Here is a 22,380-nt window from a genome sequence, read left to right on the forward strand (position 1 = left end):
GAGGACAGTGATCGGTCATGAGTATAAAAGGTTGGGTGGGGAAGACGAGTTAGATTGGCGGGAGACGTCATATACAGCAGGCGCTGGCACATGACTGAGGCTCAGCTGTGCCGGAGTTCAGCTATTCAAATGTGTATTCGTTACAGTCTTGGTCCGTGCCGGGCCTCGGCTACTTCTTTCACTGTGATGACGGCTTTGCCCCACACCTTCCTGTCCATCATGTCTTGAAGAGCCTGCGGGACGCTGTCGAGTCCGTTGTAACGGGTATCATACACGACAGGGACGACGGCGCCCGAGTCGATCAAGGGTTGCAGACCGCTCCATAGCACCTCGTCCTCCTCCGGTGACCGTCGCAAAGTTTCACCAAAACGCTTTCCGTGTCAGCACTCCACTCTCATGGGCGACAAAAGGAGGGGTTCTTACGTATCCGATCAGAGACGCCTGCTTTAACAGCAGGCGGTTCGCAGGGACATTCTCAATCTCGCCGCCAGCAAACCCGACTATGAGAAGCTTTCCGAAATGCGCCGTGCATTTCAAGGACAAGTTGAGCAGGCCGACGGGGTCAAAGACAACGTCTACGCCTTCGCCCCCAGTCAGGTCGAGCACTCGCCTCCACCATTCCTTTTCGTCGGAGTAGTCGATGCAGGCCTCAGCACCGTATTTCCTCGCTACGGCGCATTTGTCTGCGGAACCCGCCGTTCCGATGACGCGACAGCCCATGGCCTTGGCAACTTGGACGGCCATGATGCCCAGACCACCTGCCGCAGCATGCACGAGGACAGTCTGTCCAGGCCGGAGACCGGCCCTCGCGAAGGCTCCGTAGGCAACGGGAAGGGTGGCGGCTATCCCGGCGGCGCCGGAGACGTCCCACGAAGAAGGGATGCGGCGCACGACAGCAGTCGACGGGAGGGCGATGACCTCGCTGTATGCTCCCGTGTGGCCGGCGAAGACCTTGTCGCCAGGCTTGAAGACTGAGCGTGAGGGCGCCGAGAGGATGGTTCCGGCAAGCTCCAGGCCGAGGGTGAACGGAGGACGGACGAGTGAGCGGTTGTTCTGGTGCTTGCCTTGGGCGTAGAGGATGTCCACGAAGTTCACCCCTGCCGCTTCGATCTTGATGAGGAAACCATCTTGCGATGGCGTTGGGGTTGGGACCTCGGTGGTGTGGATTTGTTCAAGTTTCTGCAGTGGTCAGTCTCTTTCCTGTGCAAATTTCCTGATCAATTGCATACTGTGACAAACTCTATAACAACTGCCTTCATTGTGACACAAGTGATACTTCGTACTCGGTCCAAGATGAAGCAGTCATAGGTCGTCGAAAGGAGCCCAATTGAATGGACTGAGAAAACACAAAAGACTTAGTGGCCTAAATGAATTTGATAACATTATAACGTCGATCTCATCATTCACAGAACAACCCTCAGCAAACGAACCGGCGGTTATTGGTCTCTACCCTCGGTACTTGGGATATTGAAGAGGTGGGGTTCGGTGTCCGGTGAATAACTCGGTGTACCCTGGTGAGCACCTTCAACCAGCGGTCCGTGCACTCAAGGCCAGCTGGGTTCCCAGCTTCGACCAACCGAAAAGTCACGTCGCGAACCTCGACTGGACTGCCTTTATCCTCCCAACTCTCCGTCCCTCCGATTTCTTTGGGCGCAAACTCCCACTGCCAACGTACAAATACCGCGTCCACCCCGAGACAAAGAGCGGACGCGCGCGCAGTCGACTTGAGTTTCTCCCAACCCTCGCGCCTTCCGTACAGCCAGAGCCTTGATTGCAGCCCATTACTTTTGGCCAGAGGCAATCGCCTCACCTTCCAACAAAAGATGGCTTCCAACTACAATCAGTTCGATGACTCCGACGATGACGAAGCTTTCAACCCGGCCCCCGCCGACGTCTCTGATGACGAGAATGCCAACGGCGATGCTGATCACCAGAGGAGCGACGCAAGGGATCACAGCCCTGCCCACGACGATGAAGAGGAGGAGTCGCCGGTTGCCGCCAAGTCTGGAAGTCGTGCTGTGAATGACGACGAGGCTGAAGAGGACGAAGATGATGAAGACGATCAGCCACGGGGCAGGGCCGGCGATGACGATGAGGATGACGAAGATGACGAGGATGACGAGGATGATGTTCAGCAGGTACGAACCCTCTGTGGCCTGGCCTCTGGTCGTGCATGTCCTCTGGAGCGCCAAGGTCGTTCACGCAGCGCGTGATATTAATGTGCATCTCGTAGGGTCATCGTCGCAAGCGCCACCGAGACAGGCGCGCCGCTTTCTTCGATATCGAAGCCGAGGTCGACGATGAGGAAGACGGCGAGGATGACGAAAAAGACGGCGAAGAGATAGGAGACTTCATCGACAACGAACATCCTGACGACGTCGTCGACACCGGAAGACTCAATGATGATCGCAGGCACCGCGAGCTTGACCGTCAGCGAGAGCTGGAGTCGAGCATGGACGCCGAGAAGCAAGCTGAGATCCTCCGCCAACGTTACGGCAATCGTCGCGCAGCCAAGGGCTTCGGTGACTCTACCGTGGTTCCCAAGCGTCTACTGATGCCTAGTGTTGACGATCCCACCATTTGGGCCGTGCGATGCAAGGAAGGAAAGGAGCGAGAGGTTGTCTTCTCTATTCAGAAGAGGATCCAAGAGCGCATGGGCACAAAAGAGGAGATGGCCATCATCTCTGCCTTTGAGCGTGGCGGCACCAACTCGGTCATGAAGGGCTACATTTACGTTGAGGCAGCGCGTTCTGGCGATATTATGGCCGCACTCGATGGCATGCTCAACGTCTACCCCCGGAGCAAGCTGATTCTGGTTGAGATCAAAGACCGTCCCGATCTTCTACGCGTCACCAAGACCGCAACCCTAGAGCCAGGCGCGTGGGTTCGGCTCAAGAGGCCACAGAAACACGCTGGCGACCTGGGTCAAGTCGTTGATGTTACCGAGAGCGGCCTCGAAGCTCGTGTTCGTTTCATTCCCCGACTGGACTATGGTGTACGGGACGACTCTGCCACCCAGATTACGGCTGATGGCAAACGCAAGCGTCCGGTCGGTATGCCCGGCCCCCGGCCTCCGCAGCGCCTCTTTAACGAGGCTGAGGCTCGCAAGCGACACCCTCGGTTCATCCAAGGCAACCCTCAAACCAAAATCTGGACCTACATGGGAGATGATTTCGAGAATGGCTTCCAGGTGAAGGAATACAAGATTCAGCAGCTGGTTGTTACCGATGTCAACCCCACTCTAGAGGAGGTCACCCGTTTCGCCTCAGGTGCCGAGGACGGCACGGAAAACCTCGATCTGAAGGCGCTTGCTGCAAGCTTGAAGGACAGCAACACCAACGTCACATACCTGCCCGGCGATGTCATTGAGGTGTACGAGGGTGAGCAGAAGGGCGTTGTTGGTCGAGCTACCACCGTTTCTGGTGACATTGTCACCTTGGAGGTTATCGAGGGTGTCTTGGCGGGTCAAGTCATCGAAGTGCCCACCAAAGGCTTGCGAAAGCGGTTCAAGGAGGGTGACCATGTCAAGGTCATCGGTGGTAGCAGGTTCCGGGATGAAGTTGGTATGGTTGTCAAGATTCAAGACGACCGTGTCACCTTTGTCACCGATCAGACCAACATGGAAGTCACCGTCTTCAGCAAGGATGTACGCGAGGCAAGCGACATGGGCGGCCAGGGGTCCCTCGGCCAGTACTCGCTGCTTGATCTTGTTCAACTGGATCCCACGACTGTCGGATGCATCGTTAAAGTCGATCGCGAATCGGTCGCTGTCCTCGACCAAAATGGCGACGCCCGTCAAGTTGTGCCGTCGCAAATCACCAACAAACTCCCTCAGAGAAAGATTGCTGTTGCGGCCGACAGAAACGGTTCAGAGATCCGCCTTGACGACGTTGTCCGTGAATGGGGTGGGCAGCAGAGACAGGGCAAGATCATCCACATCTACCGATCTTACATCTATCTGCACAGCCACGACAACAAGGAGAATGCCGGCGTATTTGTGACCAGGGCAGGCAACGTCACCACGATCGCAGCCAAGGGTGGGCGCGTGGTCCCCAGCGGCCCCAATCTGGACCAGATGAACCCTGCCATGAAGAGGCTTCCTGCTGGCTCTGATGGCAAAATGGCGCCTCCCAAGTCCTTTGGTCGTGATCGCGCGCTTGGCCAGACTGTCATTATCAAGAAGGGCGGCTACAAGGGCCTGCTGGGTATCGTCAAGGATACTACGGAAACACATGCACGGGTTGAGCTGCATACCAAGAGCAAAACCGTCAGTGTGCCCAAAGACCATCTCAGCTACAAGGACAAGAACACGGGAGCCGTTATCGACATTGGTGGCCGCGGAGGCCGTGGAAGGGGCGGCGGCTTCGGCAGCGGAGGTGGTCGCGGCGGCGGCGACTCGGGCTGGCAGGGAGGTCGCACACCCATGGCCGGCACGGAGCGTACTCCGGCGTGGGGCTCTAGGAGTAAGTTTCCCCCATCATCACTGGTGTTGAACTTGTCACTGACAAAGACACAGCGCCCGCAGCGAACCACGGTGGTAGAACCCCCGCTTGGAAGTCGAGTGGATCGGGTGATCTGGGTTCCCGCACGCCTGCATGGGCGGATGGCTCACGCACAGCTTATGGAGGTGATGGCAGCCGTACCGCCTATGGCAGCGGGAATCGAACACCGGCGTGGCAATCTGGTGCCCGTACGCCTGCCCCTGGTGGCGACGCGTTCGGCCTTGGATCGAGGACGCCAGCTTACGGCGCTGATACCTGGGGCTCCGGATCCAAGACGCCCGCCTATGGAGGAGCCTCGGCGCCAACGCCCGCTGCCAGTGGAGGTGATTCATGGGGCGGCTACTCAGCTTCCGCCGCCTACGATGCTCCCACGCCCGGTGCAGGCCTCAGCGCACCCACACCCGGAGCACTCAATGCCCCTACACCAGGCGCCTACTCGGCCCCCACACCTGGAGCCGTCAACGCGCCAACGCCCGGCGGCTGGGCCGGCGGTTGGGGCGGTGCGGATGCTGCTCCGACCCCAGCGGCCGCTGCGCCCACACCCGCTGCCAGCGGTTTCTCATCCGGTGCGGGCTACTACAGCGCGCCCACACCAGCGGCATACGGCGCGCCCGAGACACCCGCAGCGAGCGGTCCTCGCTACACGGATGACGATTAGAGCTCCACTCACCACGTGTCAGTTCGGGTTTCGGAAGCATAATGGTGGTATTAGACGGATGGCTCGGAGGGACAGCATGGCTTGCGCGTCGCGAGCAAGAAGCGCGGTGTGGCAGAGCACAGGGCATCGCATAAGAGATTGTCACATGATTGGCAAACAAAAGATGGCTCGGCCTGGGCGAGGCCTTGAGGGGTTTGCTGCGCTTGGTATCATATTGTACAGTAACACAAAACAGTAGTAGAGCAATCGCGTCAATTTGCATCCGACCACAACATTCAAAGAGAGTCCCATGGGTCTGCCGTCCATACATGCGATATCGAAGTACCTACTTGTATTGATGTTGCAGCTTCGATTCTTTGAGGAATTGTTTTTCTACTTCGGGTCACTCGAGACTCGACAGTGTCACCTGGTTTTCGGGCGCGAAAGGAAGGCCCCTGTGCCTTGTCTAGGTCAGCAATCCAAAATTCATTGTGTCGTATACATACTATTGAATGTGCGTCATAACTTTAAGATACTTGCAGCTATGCAGTCTCGAATCATGCCAGCTAGTGAGTTCTTGGTCCATTATTGTCATCGCCCTGATTCTGCGGCCATGGAAGCATAGCAGCCCTCCGAGGTGTTGAACCAACAGTAGTCGGTAGAAACCACACATGTCTGGAATGGTCGTACCGGGGAAGAGTGCGAGCCTGGAATCGGAGCCCACGGTGGCCTCGACGGCAGGCCATGGGCCATCAGCGCCGTAGCCCCTGGATGACCATTGCGCTTAAAAATGGGGGCTTGTGCGTTGACTTGAGAGACATCAGAAAAGAGAAGGAAGTAGAACATGGCGCTGATGAAGCCTAAATACTTGCCTCTTCATGCTGCCATCGCGGGCTTTCAAAGACAGCTTTGCGAGCCCCCTGCTGGTGTTGAGCGGACATGAGACATGGAATCGGTTTCGAGATGTGAATAAAATGCTTCGGAAAGGGAGAAGGGGGCGCAGGGACCACAAGAATCACAGCAAAACTTGGCCAGCTCAGCTGCGAGTGCCTTCCCCTATGATTTCCATGCACATGGCAAGGCGAGGTAAATAAATTGAGCGGGCTTGGAAGGGATCCCGAACCCTTGAGCCACGGCTAGAGGAACGGGTTTCCTGCCACATGAAATCTTGCATCCTGCACACAGCGCACACAGCCCAGGCAAACTCCAACCCAGTATACAACAGGCTTGCATGACGGCTGATCTTTGTACGAGAAACACGTCCGACCCTGAACCCGTCTCGAGTGTCTGTTGAGTTACATGTACTACCAAAAGACCGTTGTGAGTGGTCACACGTTTGGTCCCAGTGGATACTGCAAAGTCAATGAGGCTCGTCGGACAGGGGTCAACGCAACAGACAGGGCGCCCAAAGCCTTCTTCCCGACGGCCGTCGAATGACCGGGGTCGTCGTGTCGAGTCGAAAAGGAGTCTTTTCGCCTAGAGAAAAGGTTATCTCACCTGAGGTCTCTTAGACGAGAAGGCCAGTTCGTCCCTCGGGAGTTGCCGTGACCAGCACGCGTCTGCCGACGTGCGACGCCGTGTCACCCGTTCATAAACTCAAGCGTTCTCCCCATCGTCAATTTCGCCAGACAGTCTGAACACTGGAATCTTCAAGCGGCCTCCATTTCGTAGCCATGACAGCGCAGTCCTACCGTTCTCTGATGCCCCCTACATACGCGCGACTTTCTGCCGCGGAACATGGCACCAACTCACCTGACGGTGGCCTAGGAAGCAATCCCCGCCTGGCCGCGCTTCTTGCCTCGAGACGCTTTCGTTGGATTGCCTGCCTGGGCATCTTGATCACCTTCGCTTTGCTTGGTCTACCGGGCCATGATCACTTCGCCGGTTCGGTGCCAGCACGAAAGGCGGGACAACCAAGTATTTCAAAGTCCTCGCCGTCAAAAGCCCCTGACCATGGCCATGACTGGTCGCGCTTCGCATACATTCAATATGTCACCAACAGCGAGTACCTCTGTAACTCGGTCATGTTATTCGAGAGCCTGTTCAGGTTGCAGAGCAAAGCAGACCGTGTCATGATGTACCCCAGGCGCATGCTGGAGCCCACGGCATCCGAGAGTGCCACGCTCGATGGTCGTCTTCTCATCAAGGCGCGTGAACAGTACGGCGTCAAGCTGGTGCCCATTGAGGTTCAGCATAGAACCGGTAAAGATTGTATGTGCCCACTTCTCCTCTAGGTCCCTTCCCTTGTACACCAAGTGGGCATTTTGCCAACGTGTGATCCCCCAAACCTCTAGCAACATGGGCGGAATCCTTCACGAAGCTCCTGGCCTTCAACCAGACCAGCTACGATCGCGTCCTCTCGCTCGACTCGGATTCGGCCGTAGTCCAGAACATGGACGAGCTCTTCCTGCTCCCGCCCTGCCCCGTCGCCATGCCCCGCGCCTACTGGCTCTTCCCCGAGAAGCCCATCCTCGCGTCTCAGTTACTACTCGCCACCCCCTCTGCGACCGAATTCGCCCGCATCCAGGAGCGCGTCAACGCTGCTGGGCCGGATGACTACGACATGGAAATCCTCAACCAACTTTACAAGGACACGGCCCTTGTCGTACCCCACCGTCCGTATGGCCTGTTAACGTCAGAGTTCCGCGCGACGACGCACGAGATGTACCTCGGCTCCAAGGATGAGGTGTGGGATCCGGTGGCTGTCTTCAACGAGGCCAAGTTTGTGCATTTCTCGGACTGGCCTGTTCCCAAGCCGTGGCTGCCGACGCCCGAACACCTGCTGATCGAGAAGCAGCCGAAATGTGTCAAGAAAGAAGATGGGAGCGAGGACTGCACGGCTCGAACAATCTGGAACCGTATCTATGCCGAGTTCAGGGCGAGAAGAAAGGTGAGTCTCTCATTGTGTCCAACTATTGTCTGCTGGAGGCGTGCTGACCGGCTGCAGGAAATTTGCAACCTTGCATGAACATCTAGAGACGCTGCGACGGATTGCAAACCGCCCTTTCAAGCCGCTGCTCCATCTGATGAAGCTCACTTCTGGAGACCGTCCCAGAACTGGATCACCATGTCCAACTCTTGGCTTCAAAGATGGGAGGAGCTCGTCCCTTGCCGAGTCCACGGTCATTTACAAGACTCGTCACGACCCGTCTTCACACTTGGGTTATTTACGCAGTCCCTCTGCCGTCTTCGGAGGCGCGATGACCGGTGTCACTTGCGCTTAGTGATCGGCTTTTGAAGGTTTATCTACAGAATACGTCGCAACCTTGAAGCCTGCACTTGCGCAAAATCTTGGGATTCCGGCCCGTAATGGTAGTCAAGCTTTTGCTTTGACTCTCTACTTGCGCATGGCTTCTGCCGCTCTCTGTGCCCCGAATCTAGGACGGGCGGCATGTACCCGTCGACGGTCCTACTATCAACGAATGGCGTCGCCGGTGCCCACGCAACAACGACTGCGACTTGGGCGACCCATCTCCGCCTTTGACATGGATGAAGAACAGGTGCCCTATGCTGTGATCCACTTCAGCCCGCACTGCGCATCACTGTCGCGCCGGCTTGAAGTGCTATAATGCTGCTCACCGACCAGAGGAGGCGACCCTTTCGCAATTGTAAAGGCATACTCGTTGCGAGTGGGACACATTTAAGCATCTCTTGTTCTCACTCGAGACTGCTCTCACTGGTACCATCAACCAAATATTGCACGGAGGAACTTGTCCGGAGTGGTTTGCCAGAGTGGTGTTGTACGGAAACTCCAGGCAGATGTCGAACGAGGCGCTACGATTTGATGTTTCTCAGGAAGTGACTCGGAGAGGAGGATGCCTCCGTAAGATATACTCTATATCCAAGATCCGTGTCTGAGATGTGTAGATTTAGAACAGAACAAATTGTCAACACTCTCAGTAGAGCCAGTCTGTCGAGCCTCATGTTCTGTGTATGCTGACACACCCCGCTCTCTCATTTGGGATCACGGCTGGCATGTCGAGTCTCCAGGCCTGCCGCATACCCAGCCTAACGTTGCCTGACCTGGCTGGTCCCCGGATATTTCGCAATTCTAGCGGTCGATGTTCGCATCATATTCCTAGCCTCTCGAGCAACAGTCCAATTGATCATTCACCGCCTCAGGGGCCATCCACGCTCTCCGCGCCCACCAGGCTATGTGTCCTCGCGTCGAATCCTCATAGTAAACTTCCCTAGCGCATCACTGGACATTCGGTGGTCAGATTCCGACATCAGCAAGCCACATTTATACAAGCTGGGCCATAGACCCGAGCTCAGTGCTACTCAGTCGCCTCTCAGGCTAAAAGCAGCGAGGCTCCAGGCCGCAGACGAGGTCTGTTTACCCCGCGCCCTCTCTCCGACTTAGCCGTTAATAGAGCGTCCAGAGACACGGCCGTCATCTTGCCCCGGCCCGGAGGCCCGCCATGTGAACGAACCCCGTGAGACGAGGATCGGCTTGGCCGAGCAAACTATCGAAACAAGGCAGCTTGAGGTTTCGCCGCGTCGAGACCCTTTCACGAGGTGATTCCTGTGATCAAGGAGATATGGCTCTGAGTCTTGATTAGGTAGGTAGTCTATGTTGATAGTAAAATCACCGCCCACTCCGTGTCGGTCGGACCTAATCGCAAGTGGCAACATTCGGTACATTACCACCCCAGCGTAGCACTTTCAGCACAGCTGAAATGCGCATGAAAAGCGCATGGTGACATGAGAGTCCACCGAGGTAGCACTTCAGGGCGAATGGCTTCTTCAAACACAAATCAAGTCGGTGATTCCATAACGAGGGCAGACCTTGGCGACGTCTAGGCCCCGTTGCCCAAGCTCCGAGGTGTCCCATTGATGCTGGACAAATTGACTCGCTGATATATGGGATTTTACCCGACGACAAACCCCGCGATCAGGGTCCAGTGAAATAAAGAAGTCGCGACGCCCAACCGTGGTTCCATGGCAGCCATTACATCTCTAAAGAACCGTGCAACGAAAACGACACCCATGCCCCGGGGCGTATAAAGATGGACAGCTCAACGGACTCCGCTTTCCAAGCAGTCGCCCATCTCAGTCCAATGCGATAAGTCAAACATCACGACACACTGCGCCTGCGAAGACGACATCTCCCAGCTCAACAAACTCACCTCACCGCCCTTTCGCCACCATGGTCCGTCCCTCTACCCTCCTGACAGCACTGTGGGCTAGTGCCGCCGCCAGCCTGCGCGTGCGTTCCGTGGTCCACAGCGGCAAGGGCTGTCCGCAAGACACAAAGGTGTCCTGGTCATCCGCGGACGAGGCCTTCGTCTTCACGTTCCACGACTTTAGCGAAACGCTCGCCGCCGGCACGACGACAGCCTGCCAGGTGCACGTCCAGATCGATGAGGGCGAGGCCGGCAAGACCCTGCTCGTCGAGGATGCGACGCTCCGCGGCGGGCTGTACGTTAGTCCTGTGACCAAGGCCGAGTTTCTCACCGTCGCCTTTTGGTCGGAGAATGCCTCAGATTCGGTAAGCCGGGTTGCGACTTGAGCTGAATGAGGCGAACCCGAGAGGTGGCGCTAACATGAGATCACAGACGTCCAAGGAGTCGACCATCGCGGCCGGTGCCGGGCCAATCTCGCGCAACGTTGCAGTCTCGCAGAGCCTCGACTTTGCGTCGAGGTGCGTGGGGAGCGATGGATATGTGGGGATCCTCAATGTCAACTTCCGCATCGTGGCACAGGGCAGCGGCAAGGTCACCTTCGGGCGAGAACGTGGAAGTGGCGCGCCTGTGACCGAGGTGCTGAAGTACAAATGGCAGAGCTGCTGAGCGGATGATAATGTCCGGGTGGCAGCATGTGTGGAGATGTTAACATGGTCGAGAACGAGAATGAGCCCCGTCTTGCCCGTCTAAGTTGAAATAAGGGGGGGCGGACCGATCTTGGGTCTCATCAGTCGCTTGTGAGCTCGACTAGCCGGGGCGATGGTAGCTAGCCAAATTACAGTCTGGGTGTTCTCGACCCAGCTGCAAAACTTCGATTCATCACGAATTGTGGATGCTCGTGGAGTCGCAGGGGTATTTCTCGACATGCAGAAAACATCACCATGTTAGTCTGCCCGATATGTAAGGGGCACTCGGCTTTGGCGATTTAGGGTAGAATGCAGATTCGCGGGTCGACTGGAATACCGGTATCCCGCCGCCAAGCTCCGCTTCTTCGTCAGGCATCTGCTTCCGGCCACCCATTACACAGCACGATTGCACCGCTGTCCGACAGTCAGGATGGCACGATGATACCTTTTCAGCGGAGACACTGACTTGCGATAAGACGTCGACTGGCCCGGAGGAAGGTTTCTGACCCACGTAAGCACGTGGATAACACACTTCTTTGGGTGCCCACAAGATGATCAGCGGCCTTGAAATTGGGTTGGTCACTCATCCCATTCGAGTCTGTGGAGCGCGGAGACAACTCGGCGCGGCTTACTGTAGGGCGGCATCCCGACATCTTTGGCTGGCGACTTGTGCTGTGCTCTCCTGAAAGGCTCGAGTGGGAAAACGAAAAGTCTTGGAGGAGCGGGGAAGCTAAGTGATGAAGTCTTGATATGTGCCAGCTGCGCTGAGGAGACCCAGGTACCGGCAGGACGCAAGACAGCGACGGCATGCCTCTTGCGCAAACAGTTACTCGGTGATCCGATTTTGAAGCTGTAACCCCCCATCATGTACCTTCAGTAGACCGCCAGCGGAATCAGACGGCAAGACAGCCTGCACACGCACCAACGTTCGAATCGGAAAGAACGTCATCTCTCACGGGAATATATGGGCTGGTGGTGGTGAAGCGTAGTTTGTATGACGATCCAAGTCTCAACTTGGCAAGGTTCCTCGCAACGCCCCTTGCAAGGTCCCTTTTGCTTGAAAAGCAGTATGACATCAGTGAGGTGCGGAACTCCTGCATATGGGCTCTTTGGTGATGCAGGGAAGCTGAAGGAAGGGACAGTTGGAGGGTCGGTTGGTCGAGCCAAGAAATACCCGAACGGTCGAGGTTCGTTGTTCAGGGGTCGATATCACTGACTACCGTCCATAACGCTAGCGTGGATCCGCTGCAGGGAAACGATCGCGATCGGCCGCATGTGGCGTGGTTGGTCGGGATGGCGCTGATTGGCGTCGCAAAGTAATAGAAGGCGTGTATGACGGAGATGCCAAGGGTACGATTAGTACGACGCGATATGCTGGGCATCTCGAACAGGAGAGTCAACTGAAGGCTTCCGGCTGGCATCCCCAAGGCCGTGGTTCACGAGAGGTCACGCAGTCGGGAGCATGAGCGGCATCATTCCGGATGCATGGCGTTGGCGAGGCACAGACGGTCACAGCTGCGCAATGAAGGTCTGGCGAGAGTTGAGAGCAGTGGGATAAGAGACAGAGGAGCGACAAGCCGCCGAATGCTTCGCCGAGTCGGGGATCCCGCGCGCCGAACGACTGGTGGTGTGTTAGCCTAGTGCCTGGGCGAGTTCACAAGACGATCCTTCCAAGCCTGATGGAGGGAGCGAAGTCTGGTTTTTTTTTTTTTTTTTTCCTCATTTCAATGTACGCAGTCAGCTCGTCCAGAATACCCCGCCAAGCTAGGAGGGCTGGTATCAGACCAAGAGCATGGCAATAAGATGAAGCATTCCCGTGGGACGCGGCGTGGAAGCAGCGTGAGGACAATCATAGTGTTGGCCTACAACTGGCGCCTGTTTGATGGCGAATTTTGGCGCTGCTTGGAAGAGCATAAAGCGGTGAATGCGTTGGGGCGGTAATGCATTGGGGCGTTGAATGTCCATCACCAAGGCCAGGAAGGTGAAGATGGTTTCGCAGGTCAGGGGCGCGGAGAAGAAGCGGGCCTTGAGGAGAGCAGCGGTCCAGACTGTGAGCACCAACAGTGCTCGATATGTCTTTGGTGACGAATGCCGAGTGTTTGCCAAGCCACTCTGCAAAGGATGAAGTGATTAGATGGCTTGGGATGGACAGGAGGTGGTTGGATGGTCGGTGGATGAGATGCTTTCGGACGTCGTAGTCGCTGCCATGTAGTGGTAGTGGGCCTTGGTGGGGACCGGCCCGCTTGTTGTGCCGATCCGTAGCGCGCCTCGCGCCTGCCCGCCGTCCACAGTGAATGAACGTTCGACTGCACCCCTCCGTCGACCTCCCAGTCTATGGCGTTTCCCATCTCTCTCCTTGCAGAGCAGAAACATCTTTGCTGCTTTCTTCACACCCAAGGAACCCCAACGAGCCAAGGATCATCTCCACTCCACCACTTCACGCCTTCCTTCAGGCTCGAGAACGACCTCAGGCTCGAGAACGACGAGAACGACCTCATGTACAAGTGTACGCATGCTTATCAAGGCTCTTTCCCTACACGAATGCAAAAGACCTCTCGGACACGACTGACCCTTGGTGCTTGGCCAACCACTAGCCCTCGAGAACCTCTTGGCTTCTTCGACTGGGACTACCATCCTTGCGTTTCTCAGCTGGCCGGGCTGCTTGGCCTTGCATTCGTCCCGTTCGCGACTATGCCGACCGGCACACGTCCGGCACATGTCTGCTCAATTTGTCTCCTGACGATAAGTATGACGTGAGCCAATGCTGACGTAGCCTTGGCAATGTTCGCCGCATTCACCATCTTCTCTACGAGCTCTTGACTTCTGCCGTGGACAATGGGATATGCTGACTGCACGCCAGGAACGTCCTACAGCGACCCAGGGCACAAGAGAGGCAAACAAGGCCCCCGGTGCTAAGCAAGACCTTGGATGTTGTGGCCCATGCTCGACACTGGAAGCAGTTGACACCAGCCATGCTCAATACCCTTGACCAAGGCCACGTTCAATTAAGGTCCCTGGAGAAGAACCCGCCCGCCCGTCACCGAGCCTCCGCCACTTATCTAACGCCTCGATTGTCTCGGCCGCCGTCTTCGTAGCCTTCTGCGCCGGACCCGGACTAAATCTGTAATGCCGCTCGGCTCGAGCTAGGTATTCGAACGGCCGCACTGCATTGGCCGTCCCTCTTATTGCAGTCTCACACTTATGTTTCGCAGCAAGCCCACGTCGACTGACCATGGCCTGATATCCACCGCTCAACTTCCGCTCCTGTTGGTCGTCCTGCAGATTACCGGGCGAGGCGATTGGGGCGACTAGAAAGACTGGAGACATTTGGACAGACAGCCGGCCTGAGAAATCCTTTTTCCCGTCGGGCGCGCCGTCTCACGGTCTCGACTTCAGCGTTTCCACCGTTGGATCCACCAAAGTACTACCGTTTGGCACGCCAACTCGCCATGCCGCCCACGCACCCCTTCTCCATGGAGGACCAGGCCGCGTTGCGCTGATGGCCAGAGCCGTCACTGAGTGGAAACCCGTTCTCATGATCATCCGACATCCTGGGCTGGGGGAATGCGGTCCACTTCCCCATGCTCCACCAGGCATGGTTTCTTGGTATCACTCGGCGTGGTAAACGTCTTCGTCTGGTGTCTTGCCTGTCTCCTGTTTTCGTTAGTACCCCCCCGGTATGATCCCCAGACGACCCTTGACTTCTTAAGGGGTCATCCTCCCACCAGAATCTTCCTTGTGCCTTTGCTCTCTTCGTTCACAGTCTTCCCTGTTGTCGAGGTCTTCTTCGTTAAGCCCTCCACAAAATATCCTCATCATCATACTTCATCTGCGACTCCTAGGCTAAATCGACACAGACAAGCCTTGACCCCAGGCTTGGGACGTGTTTCAGTCATGCCTCCCCCACGTGTTGACGATGAGGCTCCGCCAACAGACCTCACCAACGACCACCCCCGCATGGGAGGCACCAACACCAGCCGCAGCAGCAGTAACAATGAGCCCATTACTGATGAGAAGGTCATGCATCAGGGCGGGCCTGGCGGTCCGGACCGGCGCCGCCGCAGCTCAGTCGCCGCTCTGCTTCAGAACCCACTCGCAGGCTTGACCCAGGACCAGGTTCTCGCCGACGTCGACAACTTTACTCAGAGTAAGGGTTTGACGGAGTACCAAGAAGTCTTCCGCAAGGGCGCTCTCGTTGCTCAGGTCAACAACCAGGATGGCGCCTTCGAGCGCATTGACGCACTCGACGAGGACGAGAAGAATGTCTTGCGTAGGGAGCTGACCCACCGCTGGAGTCAGCCCTTTATGCTGTACTTCCTCTGCACTCTCTGCGCCGGATCCGCCATTGTTCAGGGCATGGACCAGTCAGCCGTCAACGGCGCTCAGGACTTTTACTTCCAGGAGCTCGGCCTGGCAGACATGTCAGCAGAGATTCGGGGACTTGTCAACGGTGCCCCCTACCTCTGTTCTGCGCTCATCGGCTGCTGGGACGAACCCTTTTCTCACCACTGGTTCGGTCGTCGTGGGACCATTTTCATCAGCTGTGGCTGTCCGTCATTACCGGTTTCTGGCAAGCCGCTGCCAACAACTGGTACAACCTTCTCATCGCCCGCTTCTTCCTTGGTTTCGCCGTCGGCGCCAAGTCTTCCACCACCCCTGTCTACTCGGCCGAGTCCACACCCAAGACCATTCGTGGTGCCCTCACCATGATGTGGCAGATGTGGACGGCGTTCGGCATCGCCCTCGGCACCATTGTCGGCGTCGCCTTCTCTGGAGTGACAATCTTCGGCGAGGAGACTCAATGGCGTTGGATCATGGCCTCCACCTCCATCCCTCCCCTCGTTGTCATGGTCCAGGTCTACCTGTGCCCCGAGTCTCCCCGCTGGTACATGGAGAAGGGACGCTATGCCAAGGCCTTCGAGGCAACCTGCCGTCTTCGATACACCAAGGTCCAGGCTGCCCGCGACATGTACTACGCCTACAAGCTGCTCGAGATCGAGAGCGCCGAGCGCGAGGGTCGAAACTGGAAGGAATTCTTCACAGTGCGAAGAAACCGCCGCGCCGCACAGTCCTCGTGGTTTGTCATGTTTATGCAACAATTCGTCGGTGTCAATGTCATCGTATATTACTCCAGTTCGTTTATCCCTTAGTCTACAAGCTTCTACGGGTATAAAGCTAATAAGATGACAGTGGAAATGTTCCAGAATGCCGACTTCACGCGGGACGAGGCTCTTCTCGTCACTATGGGCACCGGTCTTGTCAACTGGTTGTTTGCTATTCCGGCCATTTACACAATTGACACGTTTGGACGCCGCAACCTTCTGTTGGTCACCTTTCCGTTGATGTCGTTCTTCATGTTCTTCACAGGCTTTAGTTTCCTCATTACCGAGCAAGCTGCGCGTCTGGCCTGCGTGACGACGGGTATCTATCTCTTCATGGCTGTGTACTCGCCCGGCGCCGGTCCGGTTCCGTTCACGTACTCGGCCGAGGCATTCCCGCTTCACATTCGCGATATCGGCATGTGCAGTGCCACGGCCGTCACCTGGGGCTTCAACTTCATCATCTCCTTCTCGTGGCTTCCCATGGTCGAGGCGTACGGTGACACGGGCGCCTTCTGCTGGTATGGCACATGGAACCTCATCGGCTGGGTCTTTGCCTACTTCTTCTTGCCTGAGACGAAGAACCTCACTCTTGAGGAGCTCGACAACGTGTTCAATGTCACGAATCGGGAACATGCCGGGTACTACCTGAAGAAATTACCATGGTACATCAAGAAGCATCTGCTCTTCCAGGACGTCGAGCCCATGCCCCCGTTGTACGCTTTTGACCAATCGTCGCCACACGACAAGAAGCACGACCTGGCAGCCGCCGAAGCTTCGCACAATGAAGGCGTTGTGCGCTAAGCGGTTCAATGGAACAACATGGCGGTGGAGAGTTCGCATTTCATTGGTGCGCATGATTTTTTTGTACTGATATTGCTTGTCTCGATATGACGAGGCGAATATACCGATGGGGACGAACTTCTTCATATTCGATATCTCAAAGTTGATGTTAATTAGAATGAAGTCTCGAAATCGCATATGCATGTATGTACTCGATTCAAGGGGCGGACAGTGCGAGCGCTTCATCACGCCACGGTGCCTGGCCTTCACCAAAGCTTCGAAGATGCTCTGAAGACGACGCATCGATACGAGCTTCTGGGAAGCCCCGGCACTGTTCATGAGATTGAAGGTGGTACTGCATTTCTTGGACGGACGACCGACTCTAGGAGGAAGGTTTCAGGGATGATCGATTCTCATTTGGGCCTTCAAGCGGTGTTGAAATGCAGGTCAATCACACCTCAATGCGCTGACCTTCCGATTCGGGCATCCGTGCCGGACTCTGCACTGCCGCGTCGGCAATGGCGTACGACGATGCGAAGCCGTTGCGTTTACATGATTGCAAGTATAAGACCCGACAGGTAGAAGACACCCAGGGCATTGAGAGCCGAGTCTCCTCCCTGTTATGTCGAGTCTCAGGCGCATTCTTTTGACACAATGGTCTTGCTGAGCACGTTGCTGTCGCTCGCGGGTCTCGCAGCCGCCCATCCCGCGCGCGGGCCGGCCTCCTCCCCGCAGTGGAAGAATCGCGCGGCGGCTCTCAGCAACTATCGATTTGGGGCTGCGTCGAATTATACTTCTTTTGACGTCTCACCGGCCAAGGGCTCTCAACGCATCAGGCGGGAACGTGATGACGCCGTTGACTATGTTGACATTGCGACACGAACACTTCGGGACGCTGTTCCCGGCGCTGCTTTTCGAGTGATAGACGACGCTTATGTGGGAACCAACGGTGTTGCACACGTTCATTTCCAGCAGACTATTGGTGGTGTTGATGTGGATGACGCCAGCTTCAATGTCAATGTAAGTTGGATAGGTATGGCTTGCAATGATGGGCACGTATCTAATCATGCCCGCTGCCATAGATCCTCGAGGACGGGACTGTTCTGTCTTTTGGAAACTCTTTTGCCAAGCGAGACCTGCACAGAAGAAACTACGAAGAGGTAGAGCGCGACCCTCTTGTGGCCTTCAAGAGCGCCGTCGAGCTTTTGAATCTCCCCATCACCAACGCTTCGAGCGCTACCGCTGAGCCAACGGACGAGGCAGGGCTGTTCGTCATCCGAGGTACAAAAGGCTCGTCCTCAGATCCGAAAGCCCAGCTGGCCTATGTCCGACATGAAGAGACTGTTTTGCTAGTCTGGAGGCTGGAGACCAACATCGATGATAACCAGCTACTCGTTTACGTGGACGCCAAGACCGGGAAGACAATCTCTGGTGTTTACGATTCTGTGAAGACTGCGAGCTACGAAGTCTAGTAAGTTACTCGGCTTTGTCTTCATCATTGCAAACCGCCAAGCTAACAGGACTTCCAGCCCCTGGGGATCCGGCAACCCGACAGAGGTAAATCGCAAGCTCGTGGTCAACCCTGAAAATACGGCCTCGTCACCCTTCGGCTGGCATTCCGACGGAGCCCAGAGCTTTACAACGCTGCGCGGCAACAATGCCTTCATCACCTACCCCGGGGACAGCACACCCGTCAATTCTCCGTCCCTCGTCTTCTCCTACCCCTACTCGCCAGTCGCCAGCGGGGAGCGGTACACCGAAGCATCAGCCGCGCAGGGCTTCTACACTGTCAACAAGTTCCACGACATCCTGTACGCTCTCGGCTTCAACGAGCCTGCGGGCAACTTCCAGACGAACAACAACGGCAAGGGCGGCGCTGCCGGAGACCCCCTCAACCTCACCATCCAAACCATGACGGGGACGGCCTTCATCACCGTCCCCGCGGACGGCACCAGCCCCCGGATCCAGATGAGCATCTGGTCCGGCAGCCTCGCGCGCGACAGCGTGTTCGAGACGACGGTCCTCCTCCACGAGTACATGCACGGCGTACGGCCCGGGCTCGTCGGCGGCCCCGGCAGCGGGGCGGTGCCTCAGCAACATGGACGGCCTCTCGATCGATGGAGGGCTTCTCGGACCTCGTGCCCACGATCCTGCGCGTCCAAGCCGGGCGACACGCGCAGCAGGGACTACACCATTGCCGGACTGGGTGACGGCCAAGCCGGTGGGGCTGCGGTCGGCACCACATCTCGACGAGCATGGCGACGTCGTTGCTATCATTAGAGTCGCTGAACCGCCTAGTCGTCTCGGGGGGCTTCGACCTGGCCACCGTCTGGGCGTCGGCGCTGTACGACATCTTCTGGAACCTGGCCGACGCGCACGGCATCGGCGGCGTCGACGGCGTCGTGCTCGACGCCGCCGGCGTGCCGAGGGGCGCGCGGTACCTGCTTCTCAAGCTGGTTCTCGACAGCGAGGCCCTCATGCCGTGCAACGCGAACCATCTCCAGGCGCGAGACGCGTTGCTGGAGGCCGATCGCGTCCTCACGGCAGGGGCCAACCGGTGTGCCATCTGGAAGGGGTTCGCGCGGCGAGGGTTCGGGCAGAACGCGACGGTCGGTAGTGGCACGCAAGGTCGTGTCAATGGATTTGCGGTCCCGTCTGTGTGCTAGAAGCCTGTATGCGTCATCAACCGGACGTTTTTTTGCTGCATCAACAAATAAAGTTGGACCTAAAGTGAGAATTCGCCCGTGTGTCTGCCGTGAACAGGACATAGGCGAGGAGCGGTAGCAGGCTGGAGATATGGTCTGGGCCTGTCTTGTTCTGTCCAGCATGGCTGTTTTCTAGATATATGCCATGGTATCATTCGATGATCAACTCGTAAAATACCATCTTCAATATCTGCATCAGATAGAACGCTCGGAGTAAAGATGATGATGATTTTATTGCTCCTAGATGCGCCGTTCAGTATCCGTCATAATGGCACATCTTCCTTCAATGACCAACGGATTCAACAAGTCCAGAACCATCGTCGACGACCACTCAAATAATGGAGGTCCTGGTGCTTTCAGCCTCGGTGTGCGACGAAGCAACGAGGTCGAAAGCCAGTAGCAACACCATGGTGTTGGTCGCAGTGTAATCTAGAAATACCACTAACCCCCGCTGCCAGCTCATTCGCGGCCTGACTACACATTGTCTTGCTCACGATATTCCGAGTTTCTCCTCCTCCTCACACTTAGTTCTGTTCGGCGCCAGTATAGACTCCGCAACGACAGGGTTGGATCGGTTCGGCCCGCCCCGGACGCTACCAGGCCACTCAGGGATTTCCCACAACCAGCTTGCGTCACCATTGCGATATGGATCGACGTCGGACACACCTTGCGCCAATCGATAGCCAGAGCAGACTACTCGCTTCCGTCTACGACCCGGCTGTGCTGCCTCCTCGTGATCATCGGCTCGGCATGTCATTTTACGCCACATGGCTACGGAGGAGGCATGTCAAGTCAAGAGGCCCGATAGAGGAGATGTTCTTGGGTGATCATCAATACAGTTAACATCAGAGACATGAACATTGCTGGCTTGGATCGAGGTCGGGGGAAGGAAAAGACACATTGAAGAGGGTATGGGGGAAACAGACGAAAAAAGAACATCAACAAGTCCAACAACAGAGAGTCATGGGCCGTCCCCAAGTCCGAAATGAGGGCTTGCTCGCACAATGAGGATAGCTTGTGCCACCGTCCCACACCAGACAGTCCAAACATAGAGGCTGCAGCCACACATAGCATCGGGTAACAAAAAGAGACGTACAGAGAGAGGGGGATCGAGAGAGAGAGAGAGAGACACCACACACGCATGCCACGAAGCATGTAAGATACCGGGACACACCCAAGTCGACGACCGCTTGCACATGCACCACCAATCCATAGCCCTTCCACAAGACGCATCAGCTGGCCAAAACAACAAGCTCTCTACCTCGGCGGCATCCGCGCGCCAGCGACGGCGAGGTGATCCGCCGCCGTGTTCCCCACATTGTCGGCATGCCCTTTGACCCAGGTGAAGACGGTGCTCGCGCCCTCGGCCTCGCGCGTCTCGATGAGCTCCCGCACCTCCTCGACGAGGTCGCGGTTCTTCACCGGCTCGCCTTTTGAGTTGTGCCAGTCCTTCTTCTGCCAGCCCTTGTACCAGGACGTCACGCAGTTGATCGAGTACTGGCTGTCGGTGAAGATCTGCACGTCCTGCTCGTCGGGCGCGATCTCCAGGGCTCGGATGATGGCCGTCAGCTCCGCGCGCTGGTTCGTCTGCGGCTCGCCCTCGAGGCGCTCGGAGAGATTCCTTTGGTGCCCAGAGTCAGTTTCCGTCCAACGAAATAATCATGATCGGGGGGAGGGGGGGGGGAGGGTTAGTCCAGTGCATACCTCGCATCGTCCACGCCAAAGAAAACACCCACCCCCGCCGCGGCCCCGACCTTGCCGTTCGCCAGACTGCTCCCGTCCGTGTAGATGGCCAGCATGCCCTGGCCGACGGCCTGCTGCGCGCCGCGGGCCGTGGCCGTCGTCTTCTTGGTCAGCGCGGCGCTGCCGCCGTGGCCCCCCGTCACCTTGGCGACGGTCGCCGCGTCGCCAAACTCCTCGATAAACTCGACGGCCTCGGCCCTCGTCTCAAACTTTTTGTACTTGGGCCCCTTGCCCTTGGCGTTGAGCCCAATGGCCTTTTGCGCCGTCGGCCAGTCCGTGTAGATGCCCGGCTGCTCGCCGCGCGCCACGGCGTAAAACTTGGCCGGCTGGGGCGGTCCCGAGGCCGGCGGCGCGGGGTTCTTGCCGGCCACAAAGGCGAGCGCGTCGTCGCGCGAGAGGAACGACTTGTCTGCGTTTTCATACCGGTTCTCATCAGCTTCCTTTCTTCTCCTTGCCATTTTTTTCCCCTTCGCATGAGAGAGGTCGAGCAGTGGAAAGGCCAGGGAAGGGAAGGGAAGGGGGGAGGAGGAGAGGGTTCATGAGAGGGATCACCGGGAGCTGGGAGCTCAGGGCAGAGAAAAACATACACTGCGCGCCTGCGAAGCCGTTAATCTGCTTCTGGCACTCGGGCCACGTCAGGTAGACGCCGGGACGCACGCCCGCGCGCACGGCGTAGTATTTTTGCGCGTCCTTGTCGGTGCGGCGCTTCTTGGCCGCAGGGGCTTCGGCCAACGTGGCGGTTCTCTTCTTCGCGTCCGGCATGATAATGTCGGCGACCCAGCGGGGGAGGATGGGTGGGGAGATGCGGAATGGCGCGTCGCTCGCCGTCAAGCTGGTGGCTGTAGTATAGCAACGGAGGGCAGTGCTCCTGGCAGCAGGAGCGGCAGGAGCGGCAGTCGGTCGACCTATATGCTGCTGGCGGGTCGCGAGGCTGCGGCGGTTCGATGGCTCTTTGTCGGCGAGGAGGCGATGCGCTTTCGGTAAAGCACCAGGTACAGGTGGGCGCGGCAGGAGTCAAAGACGTTTCATTCTCAGACGGGATAGCAGAGCAAACAATACTTGCCAGGAATTTCGCTTTCCTACAGCAAGTGTGGATGAA

The 22,380-nt window shown here is 57.1% G+C and overlaps 7 protein-coding genes across 7 annotated transcripts; 6 read left to right on the top strand and 1 right to left on the bottom strand.

Moving 5' to 3' along the window:
• Positions 1 to 140: 140 nt before the first annotated feature.
• Positions 141 to 1,259, bottom strand: VDAG_01210 (quinone oxidoreductase; the record flags this gene model as incomplete). Its single annotated transcript, XM_009650096.1, has 3 exons — positions 141 to 371; positions 424 to 1,179; positions 1,230 to 1,259. 3 exons carry the CDS (start codon positions 1,257 to 1,259, stop codon positions 141 to 143), a joined length of 1,017 nt encoding a protein of 338 aa, XP_009648391.1.
• A 564-nt stretch (positions 1,260 to 1,823) lies between these two features.
• VDAG_01211 (transcription elongation factor SPT5) lies at positions 1,824 to 5,160 on the top strand (the record flags this gene model as incomplete). The annotated part of the gene is made up of 3 exons (XM_009650097.1): positions 1,824 to 2,138; positions 2,234 to 4,463; positions 4,517 to 5,160. The coding sequence occupies 3 exons, from the start codon at positions 1,824 to 1,826 to the stop codon at positions 5,158 to 5,160; spliced, it is 3,189 nt and encodes a 1,062-aa protein (XP_009648392.1).
• A 1,652-nt stretch (positions 5,161 to 6,812) lies between these two features.
• Positions 6,813 to 8,107, top strand: VDAG_01212 (glucose N-acetyltransferase; the record flags this gene model as incomplete). The annotated part of the gene is made up of 3 exons (XM_009650098.1): positions 6,813 to 7,350; positions 7,434 to 8,029; positions 8,087 to 8,107. 3 exons carry the CDS (start codon positions 6,813 to 6,815, stop codon positions 8,105 to 8,107), a joined length of 1,155 nt encoding a protein of 384 aa, XP_009648393.1.
• A 2,181-nt stretch (positions 8,108 to 10,288) lies between these two features.
• On the top strand, positions 10,289 to 10,931 carry VDAG_01213 (uncharacterized protein; the record flags this gene model as incomplete). Its single annotated transcript, XM_009650099.1, has 2 exons — positions 10,289 to 10,630; positions 10,698 to 10,931. The coding sequence occupies 2 exons, from the start codon at positions 10,289 to 10,291 to the stop codon at positions 10,929 to 10,931; spliced, it is 576 nt and encodes a 191-aa protein (XP_009648394.1).
• A 1,747-nt stretch (positions 10,932 to 12,678) lies between these two features.
• Positions 12,679 to 13,116, top strand: VDAG_01214 (uncharacterized protein). Its single transcript, XM_009650100.1, has one exon. It carries the CDS (start codon positions 12,909 to 12,911, stop codon positions 13,074 to 13,076), a length of 168 nt encoding a protein of 55 aa, XP_009648395.1. The 5' UTR covers positions 12,679 to 12,908; the 3' UTR covers positions 13,077 to 13,116.
• Positions 13,117 to 14,721: 1,605 nt separating this feature from the next.
• On the top strand, positions 14,722 to 17,043 carry VDAG_01215 (galactose-proton symporter). Its single transcript, XM_009650101.1, has 3 exons — positions 14,722 to 15,394; positions 15,493 to 16,084; positions 16,142 to 17,043. The coding sequence occupies exons 1-3, from the start codon at positions 14,846 to 14,848 to the stop codon at positions 16,852 to 16,854; spliced, it is 1,854 nt and encodes a 617-aa protein (XP_009648396.1). The 5' UTR covers positions 14,722 to 14,845; the 3' UTR covers positions 16,855 to 17,043.
• A 444-nt stretch (positions 17,044 to 17,487) lies between these two features.
• Positions 17,488 to 19,499, top strand: VDAG_01216 (extracellular elastinolytic metalloproteinase; the record flags this gene model as incomplete). The annotated part of the gene is made up of 4 exons (XM_009650102.1): positions 17,488 to 17,853; positions 17,916 to 18,304; positions 18,363 to 19,054; positions 19,114 to 19,499. The coding sequence occupies 4 exons, from the start codon at positions 17,488 to 17,490 to the stop codon at positions 19,497 to 19,499; spliced, it is 1,833 nt and encodes a 610-aa protein (XP_009648397.1).
• Positions 19,500 to 22,380: the final 2,881 nt, after the last annotated feature.

This window comes from Verticillium dahliae, genomic scaffold (genome assembly GCF_000150675.1).
Source record: "Verticillium dahliae VdLs.17 supercont1.2 genomic scaffold, whole genome shotgun sequence".
Lineage (NCBI taxonomy): Eukaryota > Fungi > Ascomycota > Sordariomycetes > Glomerellales > Plectosphaerellaceae > Verticillium > Verticillium dahliae.